Source organism: Leptosomus discolor, chromosome 1 (genome assembly GCF_034619465.1).
Source record: "Leptosomus discolor isolate bLepDis1 chromosome 1, bLepDis1.hap2, whole genome shotgun sequence".
NCBI lineage: Eukaryota > Metazoa > Chordata > Aves > Leptosomiformes > Leptosomidae > Leptosomus > Leptosomus discolor.
In genome coordinates, this window is record NC_141391.1 from 75,106,448 (window position 1) to 75,128,097 (window position 21,650).

Sequence of the window (21,650 nt, forward strand, 5' to 3'; positions counted from 1 at the left end):
CTCCAAACTCCTTTTTTAATCTGCTACTGTCATGTAGTAATACAGCGGATCTACCCTGCCCAAAGAATAAATCTAACTTTCCTGAAACCTGGAATTAGAAATACATTCTCTTCATGAAATCTCAATTTGCCTTCCTAAGCATAAAAGTATCCCAGCACAACACAGCGTTTGTATTGGCTTGGATGGTTGGCTTCAATAGCTTTGATCAGTAACAGCACTGTTGGGCATAATACCACATAAACATAAAACACAATTATGCAAATCTAACATTTATAACTGTGTAGTTCTATGCAAATATTTAATACACACACACGCTTTAATGAATCAACTGTCTTCTAATGAAAAATGCATGCAATATGCTACAGATCAAACCTACCTGACCTCCAGGCTCTACGAAGGAACGCAAATGCAAATGAAAGTGCTGCTCGGGATCCAACACGCGCAAGTCCTTCTACGCCTTTGCCTACAGGTCTTGGGCTAAATAAAATTACATACTTATTGTCTCAATACAATTTATGTAATAATAATAATATATAGTTATATTAGTAATTATTTGTATACCTTGTATATTCAACAATTTTATAATTTAGCTATGTGTACGCATATATAATGATAAAATTTTTATTTGTAAAGAACTGTAATTGTCTCTTGAAAATGAAGGTGACCAAAATGTCAACAACCAAAATTCATCTTCAGCTGCTTCAAAGAACAACCAACTCAACCCTCAACATGACAAAGCTTCACAGAGGAAAAACAGACTAGACTGACATCACTGCCATCAGAAAGACGGCTGTAGTTACTCAGAGTGAAACTATGGTGTATTCAAAATATATCTTACAGATGTAAGACACTTCATGTACTCATTATTTACTCAGGAAGTTTATATTTCTAGTTAATTTGGACTGCATAAGCTACGCTTACAGGCATTTTTTATGACTCCTCAACTACCAATAATTAGTTCCATCAATTTTTTCATTTCTTATCTTTCCATTCAAGTATCAATATTACGAATCTCTCTTTGCAGCTTCTATATTGGTGTGTGTAGGGAAGTGTCAAGGGTTGAGGCTGGGCTGGCCACTAACATATGAGTTACACTCTTAGTAACCCCTCTCCCCTCCCAGAAGGGGAAGAGAAAGAGAATAAGGGAGAGAGACAGACTTATGGGTCAGAAAACTAAAACAACAGCTTTAGTGAAACAATTACAATAAAAGAAATACCAGTAATTTTTAATGCAAACAATCACATGAATTTAAGTAATCTTTCCTTTGTACTTAACAGGCAATTCCCTACTGCTTACTCTCAGAAAGACACCAACAATTCTGTTTTCTTTTTAATCTCACATCAAAAGAAAGTGAACTGCTTAGGACTTTTTCAAGAAAGAAAAAATTTAAACTCTTTTTAATTAGAACTGAAAAAAAATTTTCAGAGAACAGACTATTCAGAGAAAGATACCATTGTCAGAACTACAATCCCATAATAACTACTCATGATATCTACTTACTATCTCCTTCCATTTTTGAAGCTAGAGACAATTTAACATAAAAATCTCCCTGGCCAAATTGCTTGTTCTGTCAGACAGCAACCTTGTTCAGTTACTGAATAGCTTCTTTAATGCCTCATCTGATAAGATTTCTCTATTTTTAGGTCAATAAACTATCTAGACATGGAAAGTAATCAATTTCTTATTCAGTTAGCTCTCTGTAAACAATTTCATATAAAATGTACAATTACAGCATTTCTCACCCAAGCTAAGGAAAACTATGTTCAACTTCTATGTATTTGTATTTTTTAATTTCTGTGCCTCAACTGAGCAAATATTGACAAAAAATATATTAATGTTATCAGAACTGTGCAACCTACATCAGCATCATTTCTGAAATAGGCTTCTCCATACTGTCTAGCTGAGTAGAAGAAAATTAATATCTCAATAAAAGTATATTTAAAGCTCAAAGAATAGCACCTACAGCAATGTAGATCAATAAAAACAGTACAAACACAGACACTACAAGCAAGCATCAGCCAAGCAGGACGGCAGATAACACCACATAAAACCATCTTAAAAAATAAGAAGAGTTTCTTTGCTGCTTATGTTTCACTAGGAGGAAGAAACCACATTAAGCTCTCACACACAGGTTGATAACCTTTGTATATGACCTTCCTAATGTATTAACCTGTTCATGCACGTGTTACCTTTTCTTATCCACAGCTGGCAGAGGAATACTACTGCTTTTCCACTTAACTTTGACATTCTCTTGAAGAACTGTTCTGTTCAATGCAATGAAGTATCGTTCCAGGATAACCAGCCTCTGCTTTAGCCTCATAGCTGAAAGAGCTGTTGTAGCAGTTTGTGTGGCCAGAGTTTGCTGTTCCTTCACTAGTACGTGAAGGCACTCCTTCAACTCATTCACATCTGAGAATCAGAGAAAGATATTGGTTTATGGGTGTTCACCTTTGTTATATAAAGTATCAAGAAAAATGAAGACAAATTGAAAACGGTGAACTGACCAGAAGTCTGAAGCTCAAAAACCAGCAAAACTCCCTGTTTCCGTATTTCATGGGCACATTTCTAATCCACAGTATTACATACTCAAAGTCATACTTAACAGGTGTTTAGACAAAGGTTATCATCAAAACTGGTTTTGGGTGCACATATCTGAACCTTCGTATTTCATCTCTGAAATTAAAACGTCATAGGAAATATCTATGCATTTCAAAAAAACAAGTTAGACAGCAAATTCTTATCATTACCCGACCTCAGAGTCAGGCTTCTCTTAAGTGCAGGCAACAACCTTCCAAGTCCCCACAAGGATATGCTTTCATTTTGCACTGATACACATTATCTTAAGTTTCTCAGAAGTTATAAAACTACTCTCAGAAGCTCTAGGATCACTGCCAAGAGCTGCTAATCTTCTGGAACAAATCATGTCAGAAATTTAAGATGCTTGCAAGTACGATTAGCAAATAAAAGATCTGACTTATGTACCAACACTAGAGGATTAATTCTTCACTAACTAGAAAAAGCAGTCAACAGCCCAAAGTCCTAGAAATCTAACAACAGATGGTAACAAGCACACAATCAAAAAGGGGAAAAAAAAAAAAAAAAAGGGAAAAACCAACACCACAACCACAAAAACACAGGGAAAAAAACAAACAGGAAAAAAAATTAAAAGTTAAATAAAAATTCGGAAATTGTGCATTTTTACATTCTGTGTAGCTTTAATTCCTAAGATAAACATCAACAAAGTGTGTTTTTAGACGGGTTCTTTTCTGTCCCTTTATTAACAGTCTGATCACTGGGCCATCCCACTCTGCACTGAATCACTGTACTCGTCCCTAAGCCAACTACTGTTGTTGCCTGGCTGCTACAGAAGTACCTTTGTTGTAACTGACACCTGACTAATGGGTACAAAAAACCCCCCCGTCTGTCTGCATATATGTAACAGTGTTTGTGACAAGATGGACACAACCTTAAAAACAAATAATAAAACACATAACCATAAACAAACCCTACAAAACGAACACATTTTTTGGAACAGCTGCCTCCAAGCTACTGAAATTTAGACACACTTAATGGTAGTCTCTAGAGTTGAAAATTTATCAAACGAGGCAAAACATTTTTTGCAATTGTAACTGTACAAAGTATTTCAAAGCCTTGTCCCCACTCTGTCATGCATCTTTGCGTACCCAGCAGAGAATTCAAGTGGCCTTCTTTGCCAACGGATCACATTGCATGGTCACTTACGGTTTGTTGTCAACCATCACCCCAGCCTGTTTTCAACACTGCTACTCGCATTTCACCATTTCATAATGTATTAGATTGCCTTCCCTGAGGCAATTTACAACTTTCCACCTGACTATGAGGAACAACTTATTTTTTCAACGAGTAAGAATAGATTAAAAAAATATTCCTTGCAGTCTGGACCTTAAAAAAAAAAGTAGACAAAAGCAATAGCAGCTATTATACACATTCATACCTTGACTCAAACAACAAGAAACATGACAAAATCAACAAGAAATACAACAAAAAAGCCACACTGTCCTTAATATCAGCCCTATGAAATTCCCCAAAGAACTCTACAGCACAGTCAAATATCAACAAATTACATACATACAGCTACTTCAGATCACAATGTAAAGTAACACACGAAATAAAACAGATGTCTGCCAAAGGCCCTTACATTATGGCCATATAGAAGTTTACTCAGGTTTAATGGATGACTGTATTAGTACCCTGTATGAAGCTCAAGTATACCTCCAGGTTGATTCAACTAAAATTTTGTTTCATTAAATACCACAATTTTGAGGGAAAAATCTCAGCCGAAAAGTGTTAGCATTACACAGAATACCTAAGCAAAAATTTTTACGAAATATAAACTACACGTTCTGAGGCTGCTGGTCTTACCTTATGTGTGCCTTAACATTTATTCTGTAAGCAAAAATATATATATAAAAAAAAACAACCAACTTGCAGCACACTGCTTTTGCACTTCAGATTACCATAACAGAGCATGGTCAACACTGACATATCAGTTTCATGATCAGTGTAAACAAACCATCAGAAGAGATAAAAATCAGGGGGTTTTCCCTCCCTTCCTGAACACTGAAGTCCTATCAACCTCTAAATACCACCAGAATACAACAACGAAGTAAGGTATGACCACACTCTCCACTTCACAAAGACCCTTTCCTTAACATTGATCTTTTTGTCAACCGATTTCTTTCTGCAGACTCATTCCCAACATTACAATCTCATGAATCTATAGGAAAAGTAAAGAAATAGCAACGCAAAAAAATAAAACAAGGCACTTAATTAATGCTTATGTTTGGGGAAGAGAAAGTCTATGTTTGGCGCTACAGAAATCAAGTACTAGGTGCCAGACTCAGCAGAGTCTATGAAGTAATACAGAGCTACAGCATTCATCATTGCTTCCTGGCTGGCAAGTTCTCTAAATGTGGACATCCTCTAAAATTATTCCTGAGAGTTGAAGAATTAGATGAAAAAGCCCTTCATTTCAAAGTAACATGCTTATTGAATATACATCATGGAGACTACGAGGAAGAAACGCTTAGGACAGGCAGAGACCACCAACAATTCTCCAGCCATTACTTTACAAGGAACTTTCCCCAAAAGTCTACAACTGCTTGCCTTTCAAACCACTATCAGCCATAGTAATGCTGTTACCAGCATCCCAGCCATCCTAATGCAATAGGTGACAAACTGCTGGATGAACTCTGAATGCACAGAAAACAGAATCCTACAGAAGCACTTACAATGTAAGCACATCAAGCAGTACCAGTTTTAGAGCTGGCCATTGCATATGCACACGGTATTGTGTGTCTGCAGAAAAACAAAACAAAAACAACAACCAAAAACCAAACCAACAAACAGTTTTGTAGCAACACCTACTAAATTAATTCCTAATGGTTCAGCTATACATCCTGAGGGTAACCTGTAAGATAAATCAACATCCTACCCAATGATCTGATAGGACAATTGGCTCCAAATGGCAACAAAAAAAAAATTAACATTACTGTAGGTTTTAAATACCTCAAAGGTTCAATTCTCTTTTAATACAAAACCAGTCCATAGTTCCATGGACTACGCAATGCTTCACAAAACAAAACTTCAAAATAGCGCTTTCTAAAATAAGGGATTTTACAGTTATTTTGCTTTCCTGTCAACGAAGTCAACATCAACAAATAAAGTCAAATTAAGACAATATAGAAGATAGAAAAGGAATCAACTAAACGCCTTTCCTTTTTTTTTTTTTTAAGAAAAAAGGGCTGGAAAGAATTCCATTTTCAAGTTATCCCTACAAATCACAAAGTATTTATATTCAGAAACTAGTAGTATGAAGAACTGTTCAGTTACAATACACTACTTTCAAATACTTAAACATTGTATGCAAAAATATTTTTTCTAATGGAAAACATGATTTAGCCTCACTAAGATTCGAACTATATAAAAATAACCTGCATGAAGCATAAACTTAGGTTTACTGAATTCTGTTGTAATAAAATTATTTTCTTTCCCCCTTCTCACCTTGCCTTCACAATCTCAAATGCCTACAATTTTAGGAATGCCTTCTACCAAAACTAAATAATTCCACTCTTAAATATTTTATATATATTTCAGGTATGTTTGTGGCTGCAGCAGAGATAGGCAAGGGGTCTACGATCTTCTGTTAAAATTCATTACATCTCTCCGACCCCTCAACAACTAACATAACTACATGTCTTCACTTCTTAATTCCTCCTGCCAGAAGTTCTCTGCATTGGAAGGAAAAATACTGGTAAGCATTTAACCCAGATCATTTGACAGAACAGAGCTGAGAAGTGACATGCTGTTTAGGTATGCTAGCAGAACTCGGGGAGGAAGAGCAAAACAAGCAGCTGAAGACAGTACCTTCTTAAACCATCTCAGCCACAGCAGGAACACAAACCTGACATGAGTCTAAGGTCTAAGACAGGCAGCCTGTCCAAAGGCATGTTTGCTCCTGTTTTAGCAGCTCAAGACAAAAAAAAAAAAAAAAAAATTAACATACTAAACGGTTTCTTAACACTTGTTTCATTAGCGCTAGTAGGGAACACCACAGGCTTCTAACTGCTAAGTTAAGGACCTTAAAAATGCCTATATCAAACTAAAAAGTTTTAAAGACTTTGATTGAGTCACAAGCTTTAGTAAAGGCAAATATAGATGTGGAGAGATATACACAGTGTGGCGAGATTTCAGATCTAAAAACTCAAAACACATTTAAAACACAATTTGGCAAGAATTTGCTGTTATAATGAGCACACATTCCTGTCAGCAGCAGAACTAATGTGCTCTAATTTCCTAGAGATTTTTATATTTTGTCTCCTCTTTCCCCTTTCCACTGGACAAAGACCAGATAGAGGATGCAGCTGGCTTGGCTTAACAGGCATCTAATGACCCTGCAAGCCACAGAATGAGTGGATTCAAAAGTTAGAGGGAAAGACAAAAACACAATCACACACACATAATTTCTTTCAGAAACAAAGCTAAATATGCTCCCAAAATTATTTTACACAAACAAAGAATACCATTCCTAAAGAGCATTTAGCTTTTAGCTTCCTTCTGTCTGCTCCCCTATTCAAAAGACGACGGTCAGCAGACCTCCCCTTATTAGTATTCAGCAGGAGAAATAACAAATAGTGGCATGAACATTCCGAGTGCGTCTCATTATGTGGCTGGGTGCTTAATTTTCATAGTCTTATACGGTGAACAAAACTTGTTTAAATTGATGCTCAAATACTCACACAGAGAACAAAATAGCAAGAACCGAGCCTCATGTGTGTGTGTAAAAATATACACACAAACGCACATACCCCTTAAGAGCATAAACAGCAACCAAACAGATCTTGGAGATGGACAACAGCTTTCAAGGGCAGGGGGGAGGGCTGGAGGAGGTGAGTTAAAATCTGTTCCAAGTGGTAAGAAAGTACAAGAAAAAAAAAACAGGGATGAAGGCGTTCCGAGAAATGAAAAACAGAGGAGGTCAAATTTCAGCCTTTGACTAAACCATTCATTTAACAGCATTTCTAAGTCTAACCTTAGAAGTATTGATCAAGAAATTTTACTGAAGTAGAAATGCCACTATAAAGGAGGTTAAAACCCAATTTTTTTCAATGCCATGACTGCTTTTAGTTACTTCTGTACACAGTACAATTTTAGATTTAATCGTGTAACTAATAGCATTACAGGATGAAAGTTCTGCAAGTCTCCTCTCTTACAAAGCAAACACAGAAAGATTCGAGTTCTGTTAGTAGTGACATGTATCTCAACAACATCTTACTGAATTCACATGGGTAATTTTAACCTGCCCCCTTCGGCATTGCCTCTAAAGCATTTCTCAGTGCAATCAGCTATACTAACAATATTGGAAAAACAAGATGCGGCACTGTCTGTAAACAAGCTCTCACTCAAGCATGAGGAAACCCCAGAAGTGCTACATCATGACACTGATTTACCAGCATAATACTTCAATTCACTACTAATATAAATCAGATCTGATGACACAAGAAAACTATATTCCCACTTCAACTGTATATTGCTTATTCATTTAAGGATACTTGCATTACGATTATTTCCTCATTTACTTTTTTGTCCCACAGGGGAAACAGGACAGTTGCATTCCTACTGAAACTGCCAAAGAGAAAGTAGCACTTTCTAGTCAGAGAGCAATTAAGGTGAATTTAAACTACCTTTGTCTGTAAATATGCAGTATTTAGTATCCTAAAACACACAAAATGAGATCAGATCACAGTGAATTTGAATCTAAATCTATTCAATAGATTTTAAAGTTAAGTTTTTACATACACAGTTGTTACACCAGTTGAGCTGTTTATTTTTTTTTCAAGAAATAAAAATTACTTGACCTCAAGTGGTATTAAATAAATACTCAACCACACCCACAGTCAAAGTGAGCAGCTCTAAAATTTTAAGCTTTGCAAAAGATTTAGCTAGTGCTTTTTCCCTAAGACCAAGCAAGAAGAAAATCAAAACCAACCACAAAACACAACAACAAAAAAACCAAACAGGATTCATCTTAAGGGAAAATGCACTTTTGCATGGAAGTCAAAAATACTCGAGTCTCTCAGATTTTATATCTGGGTGCATTGAAGACATTTCTAAACACCCAATAGTGACATATGCTAAATGTTAAGGGTTCGAGCCCTTAACACTTACAGAGAGGCATATGGAATGCATCAAGAAATATGAATAAATAGCCGTATACACTTAGGAGCAACAACAAGTCCCACAGAAACCTGTGTAAATTCGTCTGCTGTTTCATATACGCATAAATTGTGTGGAAATGAAGACAAATATTTAGGTCATTAAGTCTGTTGGTACTACATTAATAAACATGACAGTCAACTGCAAAAATATGCAGGCAATTAAGTAAGCGAGCAATAAAACAGCAGATATACACTGATGAGCCAGGGAAACAAAATCCTAGGTTTCCTGTTAAAAGGGCTCCAATCAGCCTTCCACACAGGAATGAGATCTTGGCGCTACAGCAGGGTAGAGCCAAGAAGAAACTGGTCCACTTTCCATGAACAGCTGGAAAAACAGGGTATCAAGACAGACAGAATGAAAACCAGAGATCATTACACCACTTCATGAAACCCATGAAGTGCCCCCAGCTGAAGTAGTATATGCAGTTCCCAACTCACCTTCCCTGGCCTAAAAATATGGGGGACACGCACAAACACGACACAACACCCACAGAGGGAAGAACTATTTAGAAGGTTTTCCACATGCAAATAAGTTGCATGAAATAAGACCTTCAGTGAGGGAAAGATACAACTGGGGGGTGATTATGACAGAATTCTTAAAACACAAAAACCCCACCCCACCAGTGCTGAGGAAGACAGGTCAGGAACAACCACTCATTGCCTCTTCCAGTATAAGAACAACAGGGCATTAGGTGAAACCAACAAATGTCAGAATCAAGCCAAGGACTAGTAGGAAATAATATTAATGGGATAAACAGTTGAATTACAAAAGGTCCTTGCTACATATAGCTGTGGATGCTAAAAGTTCAGAATGTTCAAAAGGGACTAGACAAATGAATGGGAAAAAAAAAAATCAACATCAAAAATACTGAAGCCTATTAAGTTATGCCATGCACACATACACTCCAGCAAAATAAAAGGGGGACGAGGAATCCAAACACACATTCATATTGCCCCATACCATCACCTCTGGCTTAAACTCCATAGGCTACAGGTAATGAATCATAATAAACACGGGACCTAATTATTCACTTGGCTACTGCTATTTATGCTGTTGCTGTGAAGACATCGGACTAGAGTATCCTTTGGTTTGACTCAATATAGCCAACCTTAAGCACGTCATGACCAAGAAAAAGAAGCCCAAAGACAATTAAATACTACTATATTTTCTGTAGGTTTTGAACTGCTTCAAAGGGTTTCTTCCTTTTCTCCCCACATCCAAGGCTGAACACCCGGACTTCTCTCCAGATCGTAAGAAGCTAAAAATCAAATATCTTCAGAAAAGAAGACTGACGAAAGTAGTAAACAAAGGTTTTTAGGAAGAATCAGAAGAACTGATTAATGAACACACAACCTGGTGAGAACAGGATAGGAGGAAGATGTTTTAAAGAAGCACTTATGTAAAAAATGAGGCCTGAATAGTTCAACACTAACATCAGTTAAGAGCTGAGTATGAAATGGATGAATACGAAGATGAAAGAGAGAAGGAAAGCCACCTTAAAATCAAACAATGACATACCCATGTATTTATTACTATCTTATACATTTTTATAGTAGTTGGCAAAATAAGACTATTCAAAAAAAAAAAAAAAAAAAAAAAAAGCTATGACCTCTTTGCCCTGTTCTGGCAGAGTAGTGATCTCAGCATAAATCAGAACTAGGGAAAGCATTTAGCTTCTCTGAACTTGTGCCAGGATGACAAAATAAGCACACGACTGGAGAGGGACAAAAAGTACTGTTTCTCAACACATTCTATGAACAGGTTTTTTTGTGTGCTCTCAATCTCTCAGCCCTCATGGGCGAGTGATCTCACAAGGCCCACTGACCTGGATAAGCCTGTTGAAGTTCAATAGCACAATCCTCCACACTTCTTGGCAAAATAGGATTGTATTACAGCACTCCTAAAACACACACACTGTCTAATGTCTATATAGTATTTTCATAATGTAAGACTGTAAATCATTAAAGTTAGTAGAAATAGTTCAGGGTATTTTCCTGAAACAGACTTCAAATGCCGCTTCAGTTCTTTTTGTAAAGAAACTCCAAGCTCACATCTCCAAACTGTATCTTACTTGTAAAGGAATAAAAAAATATAAATGAAAACATAGTAACCCTTTAATTCTTACTTGATCAACAACAACGTATTTAAGAAACCATTCTCCTTTTCAAAAGTTCCTTCATGCTTCTGACAAGCAAATGTTCAAAGGTTCATTTTATTTTTATGAAGCATGACAGAAGAAAAGCTTGAAAGTTTTCCTCATTTTATGAAACACACAAAGTATCAAAATTGAAGTGATTCTCTGTATTTTTTTTTTTCAAAATTAATTACCAAGCCACAAAATCTAGGGTGGCTCAAAAGGCAGCTGTTAGCTACATTTCTGACAAACACAAAACAGAAAGTTACCTACAATTGCAAACAAAAGCCACCTGTAACACTTCTACAAACAAACTTCAAGTGTGTTTGTAGTATATAAGGATTTGTATGTCACAGCTAGGTAATGTAAACTTCAAGCACAAATGGTAACACAGACCAAGGAATACAAATTTATTACATAAAGTCTTTATAAGTTATTTCTAGAATAAGTATCTGTATGTGTGCCAATAAACCATACTATACACAAGCACTAAAAGTAAATTCAAGAGAGTAAGTTCGTTTCTGAAAACTCCAAACATACACACATCTCTTTTTCTAAACAACTGTTTGTTCAATTTTTACGAAATAATGGGAGGATGAGCTTAAAGGCCAGGTCTTGTCCCAAACACCTTGGTCAGTTGGGAGAAATTTGGCAAGATATCTGGCATTTAGATTACCATTTTGTAAAATAGTTTTATTTTACTCTTCAGCAACAAACACTAAAAAAATATAAAACAAAAAGGATGTGACCTTCAGGTTACATCTCTTTAACCCATGCAATTCTCACTCCCTCTTCCCCTGTAGAGGCAATTCTTTTCCTTCCTCCCACACTGCAAAATTCTGTCCCACTACTAGAGTGACAGCAAGTCCATCTGTCCTCCTGTCCTTAAAAAAAAGAGGGCAAGGTGGCTGGCACAGAGCAGAGGACAGCAGACTGACAGCTGACCTGTGGCTCAACAGAAACAAATATCTTCCCTAACAAACAGGGCAACACAGATGCGGATTCTGGTGTTGAAGAGACAATACTTTTCCCAGTAATCTTCAAGTGCTTCTGGGTGAGGTGAAAGGAAAAGGAGCACAACAGATGTCTCCAAAGTTTGTATATGCCAACATCCGAATCAGGCAATATCATGCACAAGAACTGTAAAACAAAGCACTGAGGTGAAGCTTCTTTTGAGCTGCTATTTCTAAACATGGACCATTTTAGACAATGAATGGCTGCTGTCCAGTAATAAACAGCCATGAACTTCAACCACCATTAGTATCAAGATCTGTATTTTATAGAGCCATACATCAAGATGTGAACACACAAATCATTTTTCCACTGCTGCAATCAGTGAGATTACTGTCAGCAAAGGTCAGGACAGACAGTTAATTGAATAACCATTTCAACCTTCCTCCCATGATTCTCTCAAACGTATCTACCAGACCATGAAAACAAAACGAAAAAACACCTATTAAACCTTTATTGCCTGCAGAAAAGTCAGGCTTCAGAAACTAAGCAATTTCTTTTCAGTGTCTGCAAGTGAAAGGAAATATTCTGAAGACATTGTAACATTTCATGGTATAACTCCATTTGTTCCAAGTCAGTTTATCATTCCTTCAAGCAGCATGAAAGGTGCAAACTGACTCTTCAAGTCATGAGTCTAATTAATGTAGTAATTATAGTAATTGTTTAACTTCAATCTCAGTTAACCACTTATCCAACTTATTCCACTAACCTAACAGATGTATCTGTCAGCAAGTACATTTGATCCAATTGCTTCCTGATGCTACAAAAGTAGTGATCAATAAAGAATACATAACACTTCAGTGAGCATGACCAAAATGGCTGTAATACCTGGTTGTTTGCCCCACACCCAACTCTCAACAATTGATTTGGCCCTGTAAGTGGGCAGAGGAGTCTCTTCTTCATCTTTCTTTTCTTTGTCGTTTTGCTCTTCTTTCTTTGATGCAGTTTGGCATTCAGTGCTATCATCTAAAGAAAAAAAAAAAACGGAAAAAGAGATCAGTTACGCTACTTCCCCCTTGAATTCAGTTCTAGGTTAGAAATGTAAAGGTGAAATGCCCAGTCCACAAGTTTACAGCAATATTGTCTGTCAATAAGAGTACAGAGCCGGGGGAAGTAGTATTTTACCATGCTAACTGTCACAGGTGCTAGATCTCATGTTACATTTCATAAGACAGTGACCTTAAAATCCAGAGATCACTGCTGTAACCTCCCAGGGAGGAAGAACACTTAATATCAATACCATCCTGTAAGACTTGCAAAGGATTCGCAATATACAGTATCGCAAACGATGCACTTTAAGTCAGATTTTGCTCCCAAGCACCCATATTTCTATAGTATTTACTTATTTTCATGTTCCATTTCCAACAGAGAAAATAAAAGAAAGATAGCAATTGCCTTAATTTCAATATATATACACACACACACATATATATACATATATAGATAAATATGCATTTACACTCATTTTATGCAGCTGTATTTCAACATCCATAACATATCTAGCATCTTAGTAATCACCGGCAAGTAACGAAAATAATATCACTGCTTTCTGCCCAAGCAACAAAACAGCATTTGCAATCCTTTTGAGATTACTTTCATAAAGACAGAATGAGAAGTTTGTCACTTATCTCTGTAACCGAAGGCTCCATGAAAGTCTCAATCTTCTAAACACAGTAGAACTAGACAGCTGAAAGTCTCTCTTTATTCATATTGGGGATACGGATTTCCATATCCACACCTCCAGTCAGTTCAATGCACGAGATCGCCTTGCAATTAAGGGCCACGTTGGCAACTGCTTTCCTCACCCTGAACTTCTTTTCCAAAAATATCCCCCCAAATTTCTCATTTGCAACTTACCCACAAAGAATTTATTTTCAGCCATTTTCACCAGGCTCTTAAATATGACTGATCTTCCATTCCTATCTGCCAATCTAGTCTACAGAGACTCCCCCCTAAATGTCCCAGCCACAACAAGCCAGACAAGCACTAGAATTTTGTCTTTTTTCCTACCTCGCCCCACACACTCAAAACATATGCATTTGTACCAGCATATTTCAAAGGACATTAATAAGTAAGAGGCTTACAGCTGTAGCCAGGCACAGTACATCTGACTGTGGCCTGCCTCAGACTCGCCACGACTCCACTTGGACATCAAAGGCTCTCATTACCTCAGAACATACAAAATACACCTATCATAATGGACAAAAACATTCAACTATTCTTTCCATCTGGCCTGAAAAAACAATGCAGGCCTAATCTGGTTGTAACTGGATCTGTGAATGACTCTTTGTTAGAAACGTTAGACTGTAGACAATAGCATCTCCCAAAATAAACCTTTTTAAGGTGCCTTTACTATACAAGTTTTCAATTAAAGCCAATGTTTCCTAACCTATAACACACACTAGTGCTCAGGAGGTGGCAGGTGAAGACTGAAGGAGAACAGCGAAAAAAGAAGGAGACATAACCGCAGCATGATGCTGTAGCTGAGATTGTGGGCTAAGGGATAGCAAAGTCACTTATGAATAGGAAAAAGCAGTTTGGATATCCCACTTGTAAGTAGTAATCACAGAGTATAATCGTTTCTCTCAAACACCAAGGAACAGCCAATAGTACAGCAGTCATCAGCATGATAACACATGTCCAAAGTGTGACTGAATATATCTGTTTCTATTCTAATGCACAAGCAAATAATATTAAAGGCACAGATTCCATTGTAGAACTAAATCAGTGACTAAGGACCTTGTTTAGCCCTTGTAGTTCAGAATATTCCCACACTAACACCGTAATCTCACTGTTCCTCCACTCACTCACACTTCTAGAGACACACTCTGCAAGGTCTGGGATCTTAGTGGGTAGAAGGGTGCTGTGCCAAGACTATGTTTCGCAGACAGCTGTAAAGAGAACTTGTTACACTTTTTAACAGATCCTTGGCAAAGGATAACAACAAAGGGCTACGAATTTAGTAATTTTGCCCAACTCCTCCCTACAAACAGAGAAGGTCCCATTCCAGGTGGGAACTTAAGCTTTGTACTGTAAAAAAAAAAAAAAAAAAACAACCACACACCAACAAACCACACACAACCTTGACATGCAAATCCACAAGGAGGATTTTTTTTTTTCATTGCCTGTATGAATAGAAAAGGGGAACGATGAGAAAAGTGGGAAGGAGACGAACTAAAGACCATATTAAAATCGCATGTCAAATTACTCCACAAAAACTTTTCACTATACTTGCAAAAAAACCCTTGCCCCGTAAGGGACAAAGTTGGTATCAGTCTAGATTGAAAGCAGCAACACAGACATCATAATTGTGGAAGCTCAGTTATGCCTAACACAAGGGATTTTTAAAAAAGGAGCCCCAAAGGTTTTTCAGAAAGAGGGGCAGGGAGGAAATAATCTTGAGTGAAGCCAGCAGAGGCCAAAGTAACAAGTTTTCAAAACAATGCACGCAAAACCACACTGCAGTGTGTGTGACAACCTGTTTTAACCTTCATTTCTCAGACTGAAGTGTGAATATTGTGGTGAGGGAAAAAACCCGTGTAACGTTGCTCTGAAATAACTTTCTCTTAACTATGTTTTGGTCTACAACCTTAAGCCTGCAAGCTGAAGGAGGTACGCTTAGCCTGTCAAAACTGAGCAACCAAAGTAACCACCCTCAATTACAAGTTAGCTCCCAAACTCAAGCACAGTAGATCATCATGTGTGCTCTGTCTTGCACAGCAATAATCTAATCCAGTATAAACAGAAGACAAAAACGAAGCAACTAAAGGTGGAACTTACATTCAATATTCAATGGAGAAAATAACTGACACTGTATAGTCGCCTCAGGCACCTGTTACAGTATGACCTTGTGCTGCTCTTAAATGCCAATGCACTGATATAGCTGGGAATGCCTCAGTAAAAAGAAAAAGCCTGAAGCAGTTTCCCAACAGATGTTGCCATTCACACGGCAAAAAGTTACACAATGTGCTTTAGGCAAGGGCTGTATTTTACAACCACTCTAAAATGGTATTTGGTAGTCCCAGATCCAGGAAGCATTTCAGCTGCAATACAAAATAATTTCTTTTCCGTCAGAGAGCTTTTCTTTTACTTATATATACACATATATAAACCTCAATTGATAGCTATTTGTCAAGGAAGAATGAGTGCCTAACCATTTGCAAACTATGTTTACGCAGCCTTCCAGGTGTAGAAGTCCAGATGACAAAAGATTCTGATCTCCTAACCCTAATCAGAAATAAAGTTTCTTTTCTTCCCTGGTATACTATTTTTTAGAATGCATTCTTTAAATTATCTGTTGAATATGCAACAAAGCATTTTACACTTACAAAGTCAAACTGACCAACGGGGTGACTACAGACTTCCCTCTGCCCTGCAAAGAGAGTACGATAATCCATAGCTGAGTACTGAGCGCTTGAGCCACTGGGTACAGCCAGTATGGCTGGGTTGGGGGAAGCAGAAAGGAGGGAGAGAAGAGAGGCGCTTCCCACTTTTAACAAGTTCCTTCTTACACACAAAAGGAGGCTCAAAACAGGAGCCAGCCTATACGACTGCTCGCTACTGAGTGGGAGCCACCATAAGCAAATCTCCCATCATGTCATTCTTATCATAAAGATTTAGTTTCTGCCAGCCTCTCTGGAATCACTTGTGGCATTTGGACTTTATTATCTACTTGCAGGTATAACACTGAATGAGGTTTGTGGATTCAATGGCATGAGGCTGACAAAGGCCCAACATTCAGGAAATGGGGAACAGAAGAGAAGAGGAAGCCCACAGTCTTTACCATAGGCAGGACAGAGGCATGAAGCTGACTATTTTATACTTTTGCCCTAGAACTTAAAATAGCTAATTAAAACAGAAACTGCCACCTATACAGGAGTTTGAGGAATCAAAATAACCCACCAAGAAAAAAAAGGAAGAGACATCTGCGTAGTTAATTGGTATGTCTTAAAAATTTACAGTAATGGTTCTCTAACTTAAAAACTTAGTAAGAATGATGTTATTTAATACTTTTCATTATTTTCAGTACATAGCTTCCAGTATACAAGATAGTAATCTCATGCAAATTTCCCAAGGGCAGCCTGATTATCTTTTAAGTACACACCACGCTGCAAGTGCACCTGTATTTGGACATCACTACTGTCACAGCTGTGTCCTCAGATGATACTTGGAAACACGCAAACACGTTCTGCTGAACACATTTAGCAAACACATTTCTCTGAAAGTGCCGTGAAGAAAAAACAAAAGAGGTTATTCCTAACCAAATATACTTGCTAACAGCGGAAAAAAAATACACAATTTGCATATTCTTCCTAGAGAGAAAAGGAATGCTTTTCACTATCAATAGCATGTTCTCCCAGTCTATTGCCACTGCTGATATTCACTGAAAGAATGAAGCGCCTCTTCTGGGCAGCCCGTCAGCATCAGAGAGCTACAGCACTTGAAAAGAAAAGGGAGTTACAATGGATGGGCACAAATCTAAACTTCTTAAAACAGACTGAATAAAAAGGACTACTTACAGCAACCTCTCTTATTTATCTCCAAATCAGTCAATTTAGCAGCAAAATCTGAATATTGAGTTTAAAATACATTGCTTTTATATTAAAAGCACTGGGTTTTACATAAATCTCATTATTCATACATACTTTTCCCTCTCCTCTTGAATTACATTTGTAGATAATTTACGCAAAAAAAGTAACTACCAACTAAACAGACTGAAATACTCCAGATTTTAATTTCATGAAACTCATCTTAAGATGCAAGTTCAGAGGTGCAAACTGACCATCAATTTTTCTGGTTCCATGATCACTTCCGCCTAATGGAATCAAATATACAATCAGATCAACATCAACCAAAATTAGATGCTGCTTCTCAAAGTTCAAGTCTAGTAAGAAGATGGTTGTATTTCACCAATCCTGTAGGCCAGCACAATGGCATTTATGAAGACTAACCCCACTGAAAAGAGAATTCATACATTAATTCTAAGAGTTAAAGAGCCTGAAAAAAACTGTATTTAAATTTCTAAACTACTAAAACATCTATTTCTTGAAAAGTTACATAAGGATCTATGTAGAAGAACATAGACACTCCAGTTGTGGAAGGGAACAGATGAGGCCTGTGCTGTGTAATACCTACACCTAACCCCTCAGAAGGAAGGGAGAGGGGAAGGCGCTGTTTTAATTTTTACCTTTGTTATTCACTATCCAACCCTATCTTAATTGGCAATAAATTAAATTAAATTAATTTTCCCCATGCCAAGTCTGTTTTGCCCATGCCAGTAACTGGCAAGTGATCTCCCCAGTTTTATCTTGACTCACAAGCTTTTCCATCTTATTTTCTCGCTCTGTCCTATTGAGGAGGGGCAGCAAGCAAGAAGCTGTGTGGGCAGCTGGCTAAGGTCAATCCACCACAACACAATACGGGAAACAACAAGTTGTCAGTCTTGCTTTAACAACAACCGAAAAAAAAAAAAACACCACCAAAAAAACCCTACGGATATAAGAAAGCTTTCAAAAGTCCCATCACAGGTTGGACCACTGACATTTCAAGGTAAAATAAATGCCTTACTTCTACAGCACACCATCAGAATTTCTGTATTTTTAACTAACAGTATCCTACAACCTTTAACACTTTATACCTTTTTGATCCTTCGAAATCATGTGTGCATACATACATCCAGCATTTAAAAAAAAAAAAACCCACAACAAAACACAAACAACTTCACATCCTTATTCAGATTAGGTGTGGATGAACATGAGAAGTCATAGATGATTGATTTGCTTGGCTCTTCTGGTTTTCCACTTTATACCACTCTCTACATTTTAGATCAGAACTGACAGCTTGTATTTTCCTACTTGATGTTTCAATGATTGCTCTGAAAACAAAACCAAATTATACTATGACATCTTTCTATAAGCTGCCTCAGAATCACTGAAAGCACTACAGCACCATAACTAACAAAAATCCCAATTCTCTGTGGCTACTTAGCTATAAAGATATCGGAAGAATAGTTTTCTGTCAGACCAGCACAACTCAAAGAACAATGTGTAAGTATCTGCCACAAAAAAGAGAAAATTGCATCAAATTCATTTGTAAAGCATGTGTACACTTTTTTTTTTTAATTATTATTATTATTATAGATGTTTGTTACCTTTTTACTTCACGAGAGTAGGATGTGCTGAATCTTTATACCACGACCCTCACAACACCTCTATCACGAGCTGTCAGTGAATGGCAAAACACTTCACACAGTTCATTTAGGGGATAACCCTTCCCTTCATTGTATCAAGTTTATGATGCCTTTTAGTAATGTACATGAAACTAGCAATCCTAAGAAAAAAAATTACACTACCTCCATTCATTTCATGAGCAGCTGCTGTAGTAGCCTCTCTGATAAGATCAGCTGTATTTTCGTCCAATGTAAACAATATTCAAAAGGGCCAGCAGCAGCAGGACAAAAAAGTTTTCTAACTCAGAAATAGTCAGGAGCATAACTCTAGTCCTTACTACAGCATGCAGCTACTCACAACCTACAAAGCTTATACTCTTGCAAAAAATAACATATCATTCGGTCTCGTCTCATAAACTATTTATTTATTAAGATTGGTCCCCTGCCCCCAATTTTTTTAAAGACGACAAATCATATGTACAAAAAAAATTCCCTCCATAAGGAACTGAGCATTACTGGTTTGAAGTATCACATTTATCCAACAGTACAGTTCAGGAAGTAACAGAAGCTGAAATAATAGTTCAGTGCTACCAAAGGCAGTATTTCCATCCTTCTCCTAGACAGCCTCATTTATTTGGGGGTCATACAAATTACTGACAAAATTTATCTGACCGTCTGGTGAGTCCATTTCAGTCAGGTTCGGAAACACATATGCTTTCCCTTTTCTGACCTGTTTAATTTTCTGTTCAATAAGGAGCCAAAAGACCACCACAATCAGAAGGAAAAAAAGCAAGAGTGGAATCACTCAATTTTGGCACAGCCTATTAGGAAACAAAACCCACCTCCACCAAAGTAATCTCTCTAAATAGATGCATTACTCTGCCGTTTGCAGTGTTTGAACTGCTCTCAACTACATTAGAAGACCTTTTAGCTACTTTACGAAGACTGTAAACAAAATTAGGAAGAGCAGTATCAGCTCTACCCCATTCCTCAATTCACTTTCTTTAAACAAAGCCTTTGGCTGTAAACAGACCAAGCACACCAAACAAAAGGACACTGTCAGGCATCTCTCATAATAACACGCCTAGTTATGAAGTTCAATTTCAAAAGGCTGGAACAGATTTAAGTCTTCAGCTGAGGGCTTAGAAGTTACTTTTATGTACAAGTTTCAATTGTATTTAATTCAAAACACGAACACCTGCAAGTTGTATAGACACGTAACAATAAACCAAAGCTCTGTGACAGCATGGAGTTTGAATTCCATCTTCATCGTTGCAATCAAAGAAAAAATGAACAAAGAAAAAAATAATTTAAAAATACATACCTTTTCTTGGAGGTAGTTCGCCACTTTGTGTTAACTCTGTTCCAGGATACACAATCTCCCCATCTTTCACCATTTCATTCCACAAGCCACACAGTCCATCTCGTGTAAAGGCAAGCTGTTAAAAATGACACGTGATATGTTACACACACACAATCTTCTCTCAAGCCAACTGAAGCTAACATTTCAAATACATCATATTTTATAATTTCTCACAGAAAAATAAAAAAAATCACACATGTATCACCTCACTAGTATATTCATTGTGTGTGTATATAGGGATTTAAATGATCTTCAGGATCGCCAATTCTCTAGCTACGCTATTTTCAGACTAACAGCACAAAAGAGTAACTTTTAGATAGGCTCAAATACAGCAAGAAGAACTTCCTTTTGGTGAAAGATTCTCATCAAAAGCATGGTCATCTCAGAAGCATCCATCCATTCAAGATGACATCACGCAATAATCGCGTGGGGGCCATGGAGTGTGGTGTCCTTTTTCCCTTCAGGAGAAGCTATCCAAAGTCAAGCTGCATAAAGTCACCAAACGGGGAAGCATGAAGAAAGTCTGTACAGTCCCCTTTCAAAACCAGCAACTGAAGAGATGGGCACTCAACCAGAACACACGTCATCAGGGCACAGATTCATAAACTATTTAACCAGTTCAAGCTGGTCCTGCTGTGCAAAGCACCTCTCACAGCCCTCCCTTTCTTCCAGCTGCTACAACACCTCCTCTCGCATGCAGGCTAATGCACACGTGTGACCATCTCATATGGAACCGACCAAGAATAAAACCAGCTGCACATGGGGAAGCGCAGGGGAGAGCCTCAGCCCAGATCAGTTCCCAATACGCCATATGTGCCATAGCACACTATATAGTCACGACAGAACAAACGGCAGGACTGTGCTAGCTGGAAGCGCTCATGAAAGCGCTGGCTGTAACATGACTCTCCTAACGATTTATGAATTTGGATCTCCCTAGAAGTATCCTAATGACCAGGATAACTTGTCTTCTACTGATGTTGTTCTCTGCTTTATGAAACACTGCAAGATAGGTGTCAATATCCCAAGCGAACACCATAATAACCAGGCTATGATTTGCAACCGTATAGCATAAGGAAGGAAGGGAGCACACAAAATTGAAAAACAGAATACCTTTAGCCTACCAAAGTGCTGCAGCAGAGACATTGAAAAAAAAAAAAAAAAAAAAAAACCTGCTGAAGGCTTATCGAGAAGCATCTTTGTGTTACGTAACCAGTAT

General features: G+C 37.5%; 1 protein-coding gene across 1 annotated transcript in view; it reads right to left on the reverse strand.

Moving 5' to 3' along the window:
- Window positions 1-21,650, reverse strand: part of HERC2 (HECT and RLD domain containing E3 ubiquitin protein ligase 2) — a 113,838-nt gene that overhangs the window by 82,306 nt on the left and 9,882 nt on the right. The window contains exons 2-5 of the mRNA XM_086477113.1: window positions 20,396-20,510; window positions 12,732-12,869; window positions 2,191-2,410; window positions 377-477 (exon numbers count right to left, since the gene is read on the reverse strand). Coding sequence (XP_086333239.1) covers window positions 377-477; window positions 2,191-2,410; window positions 12,732-12,869; window positions 20,396-20,510 — 574 coding nt within the window. The remainder of the gene's footprint in view (window positions 1-376; window positions 478-2,190; window positions 2,411-12,731; window positions 12,870-20,395; window positions 20,511-21,650) is intronic.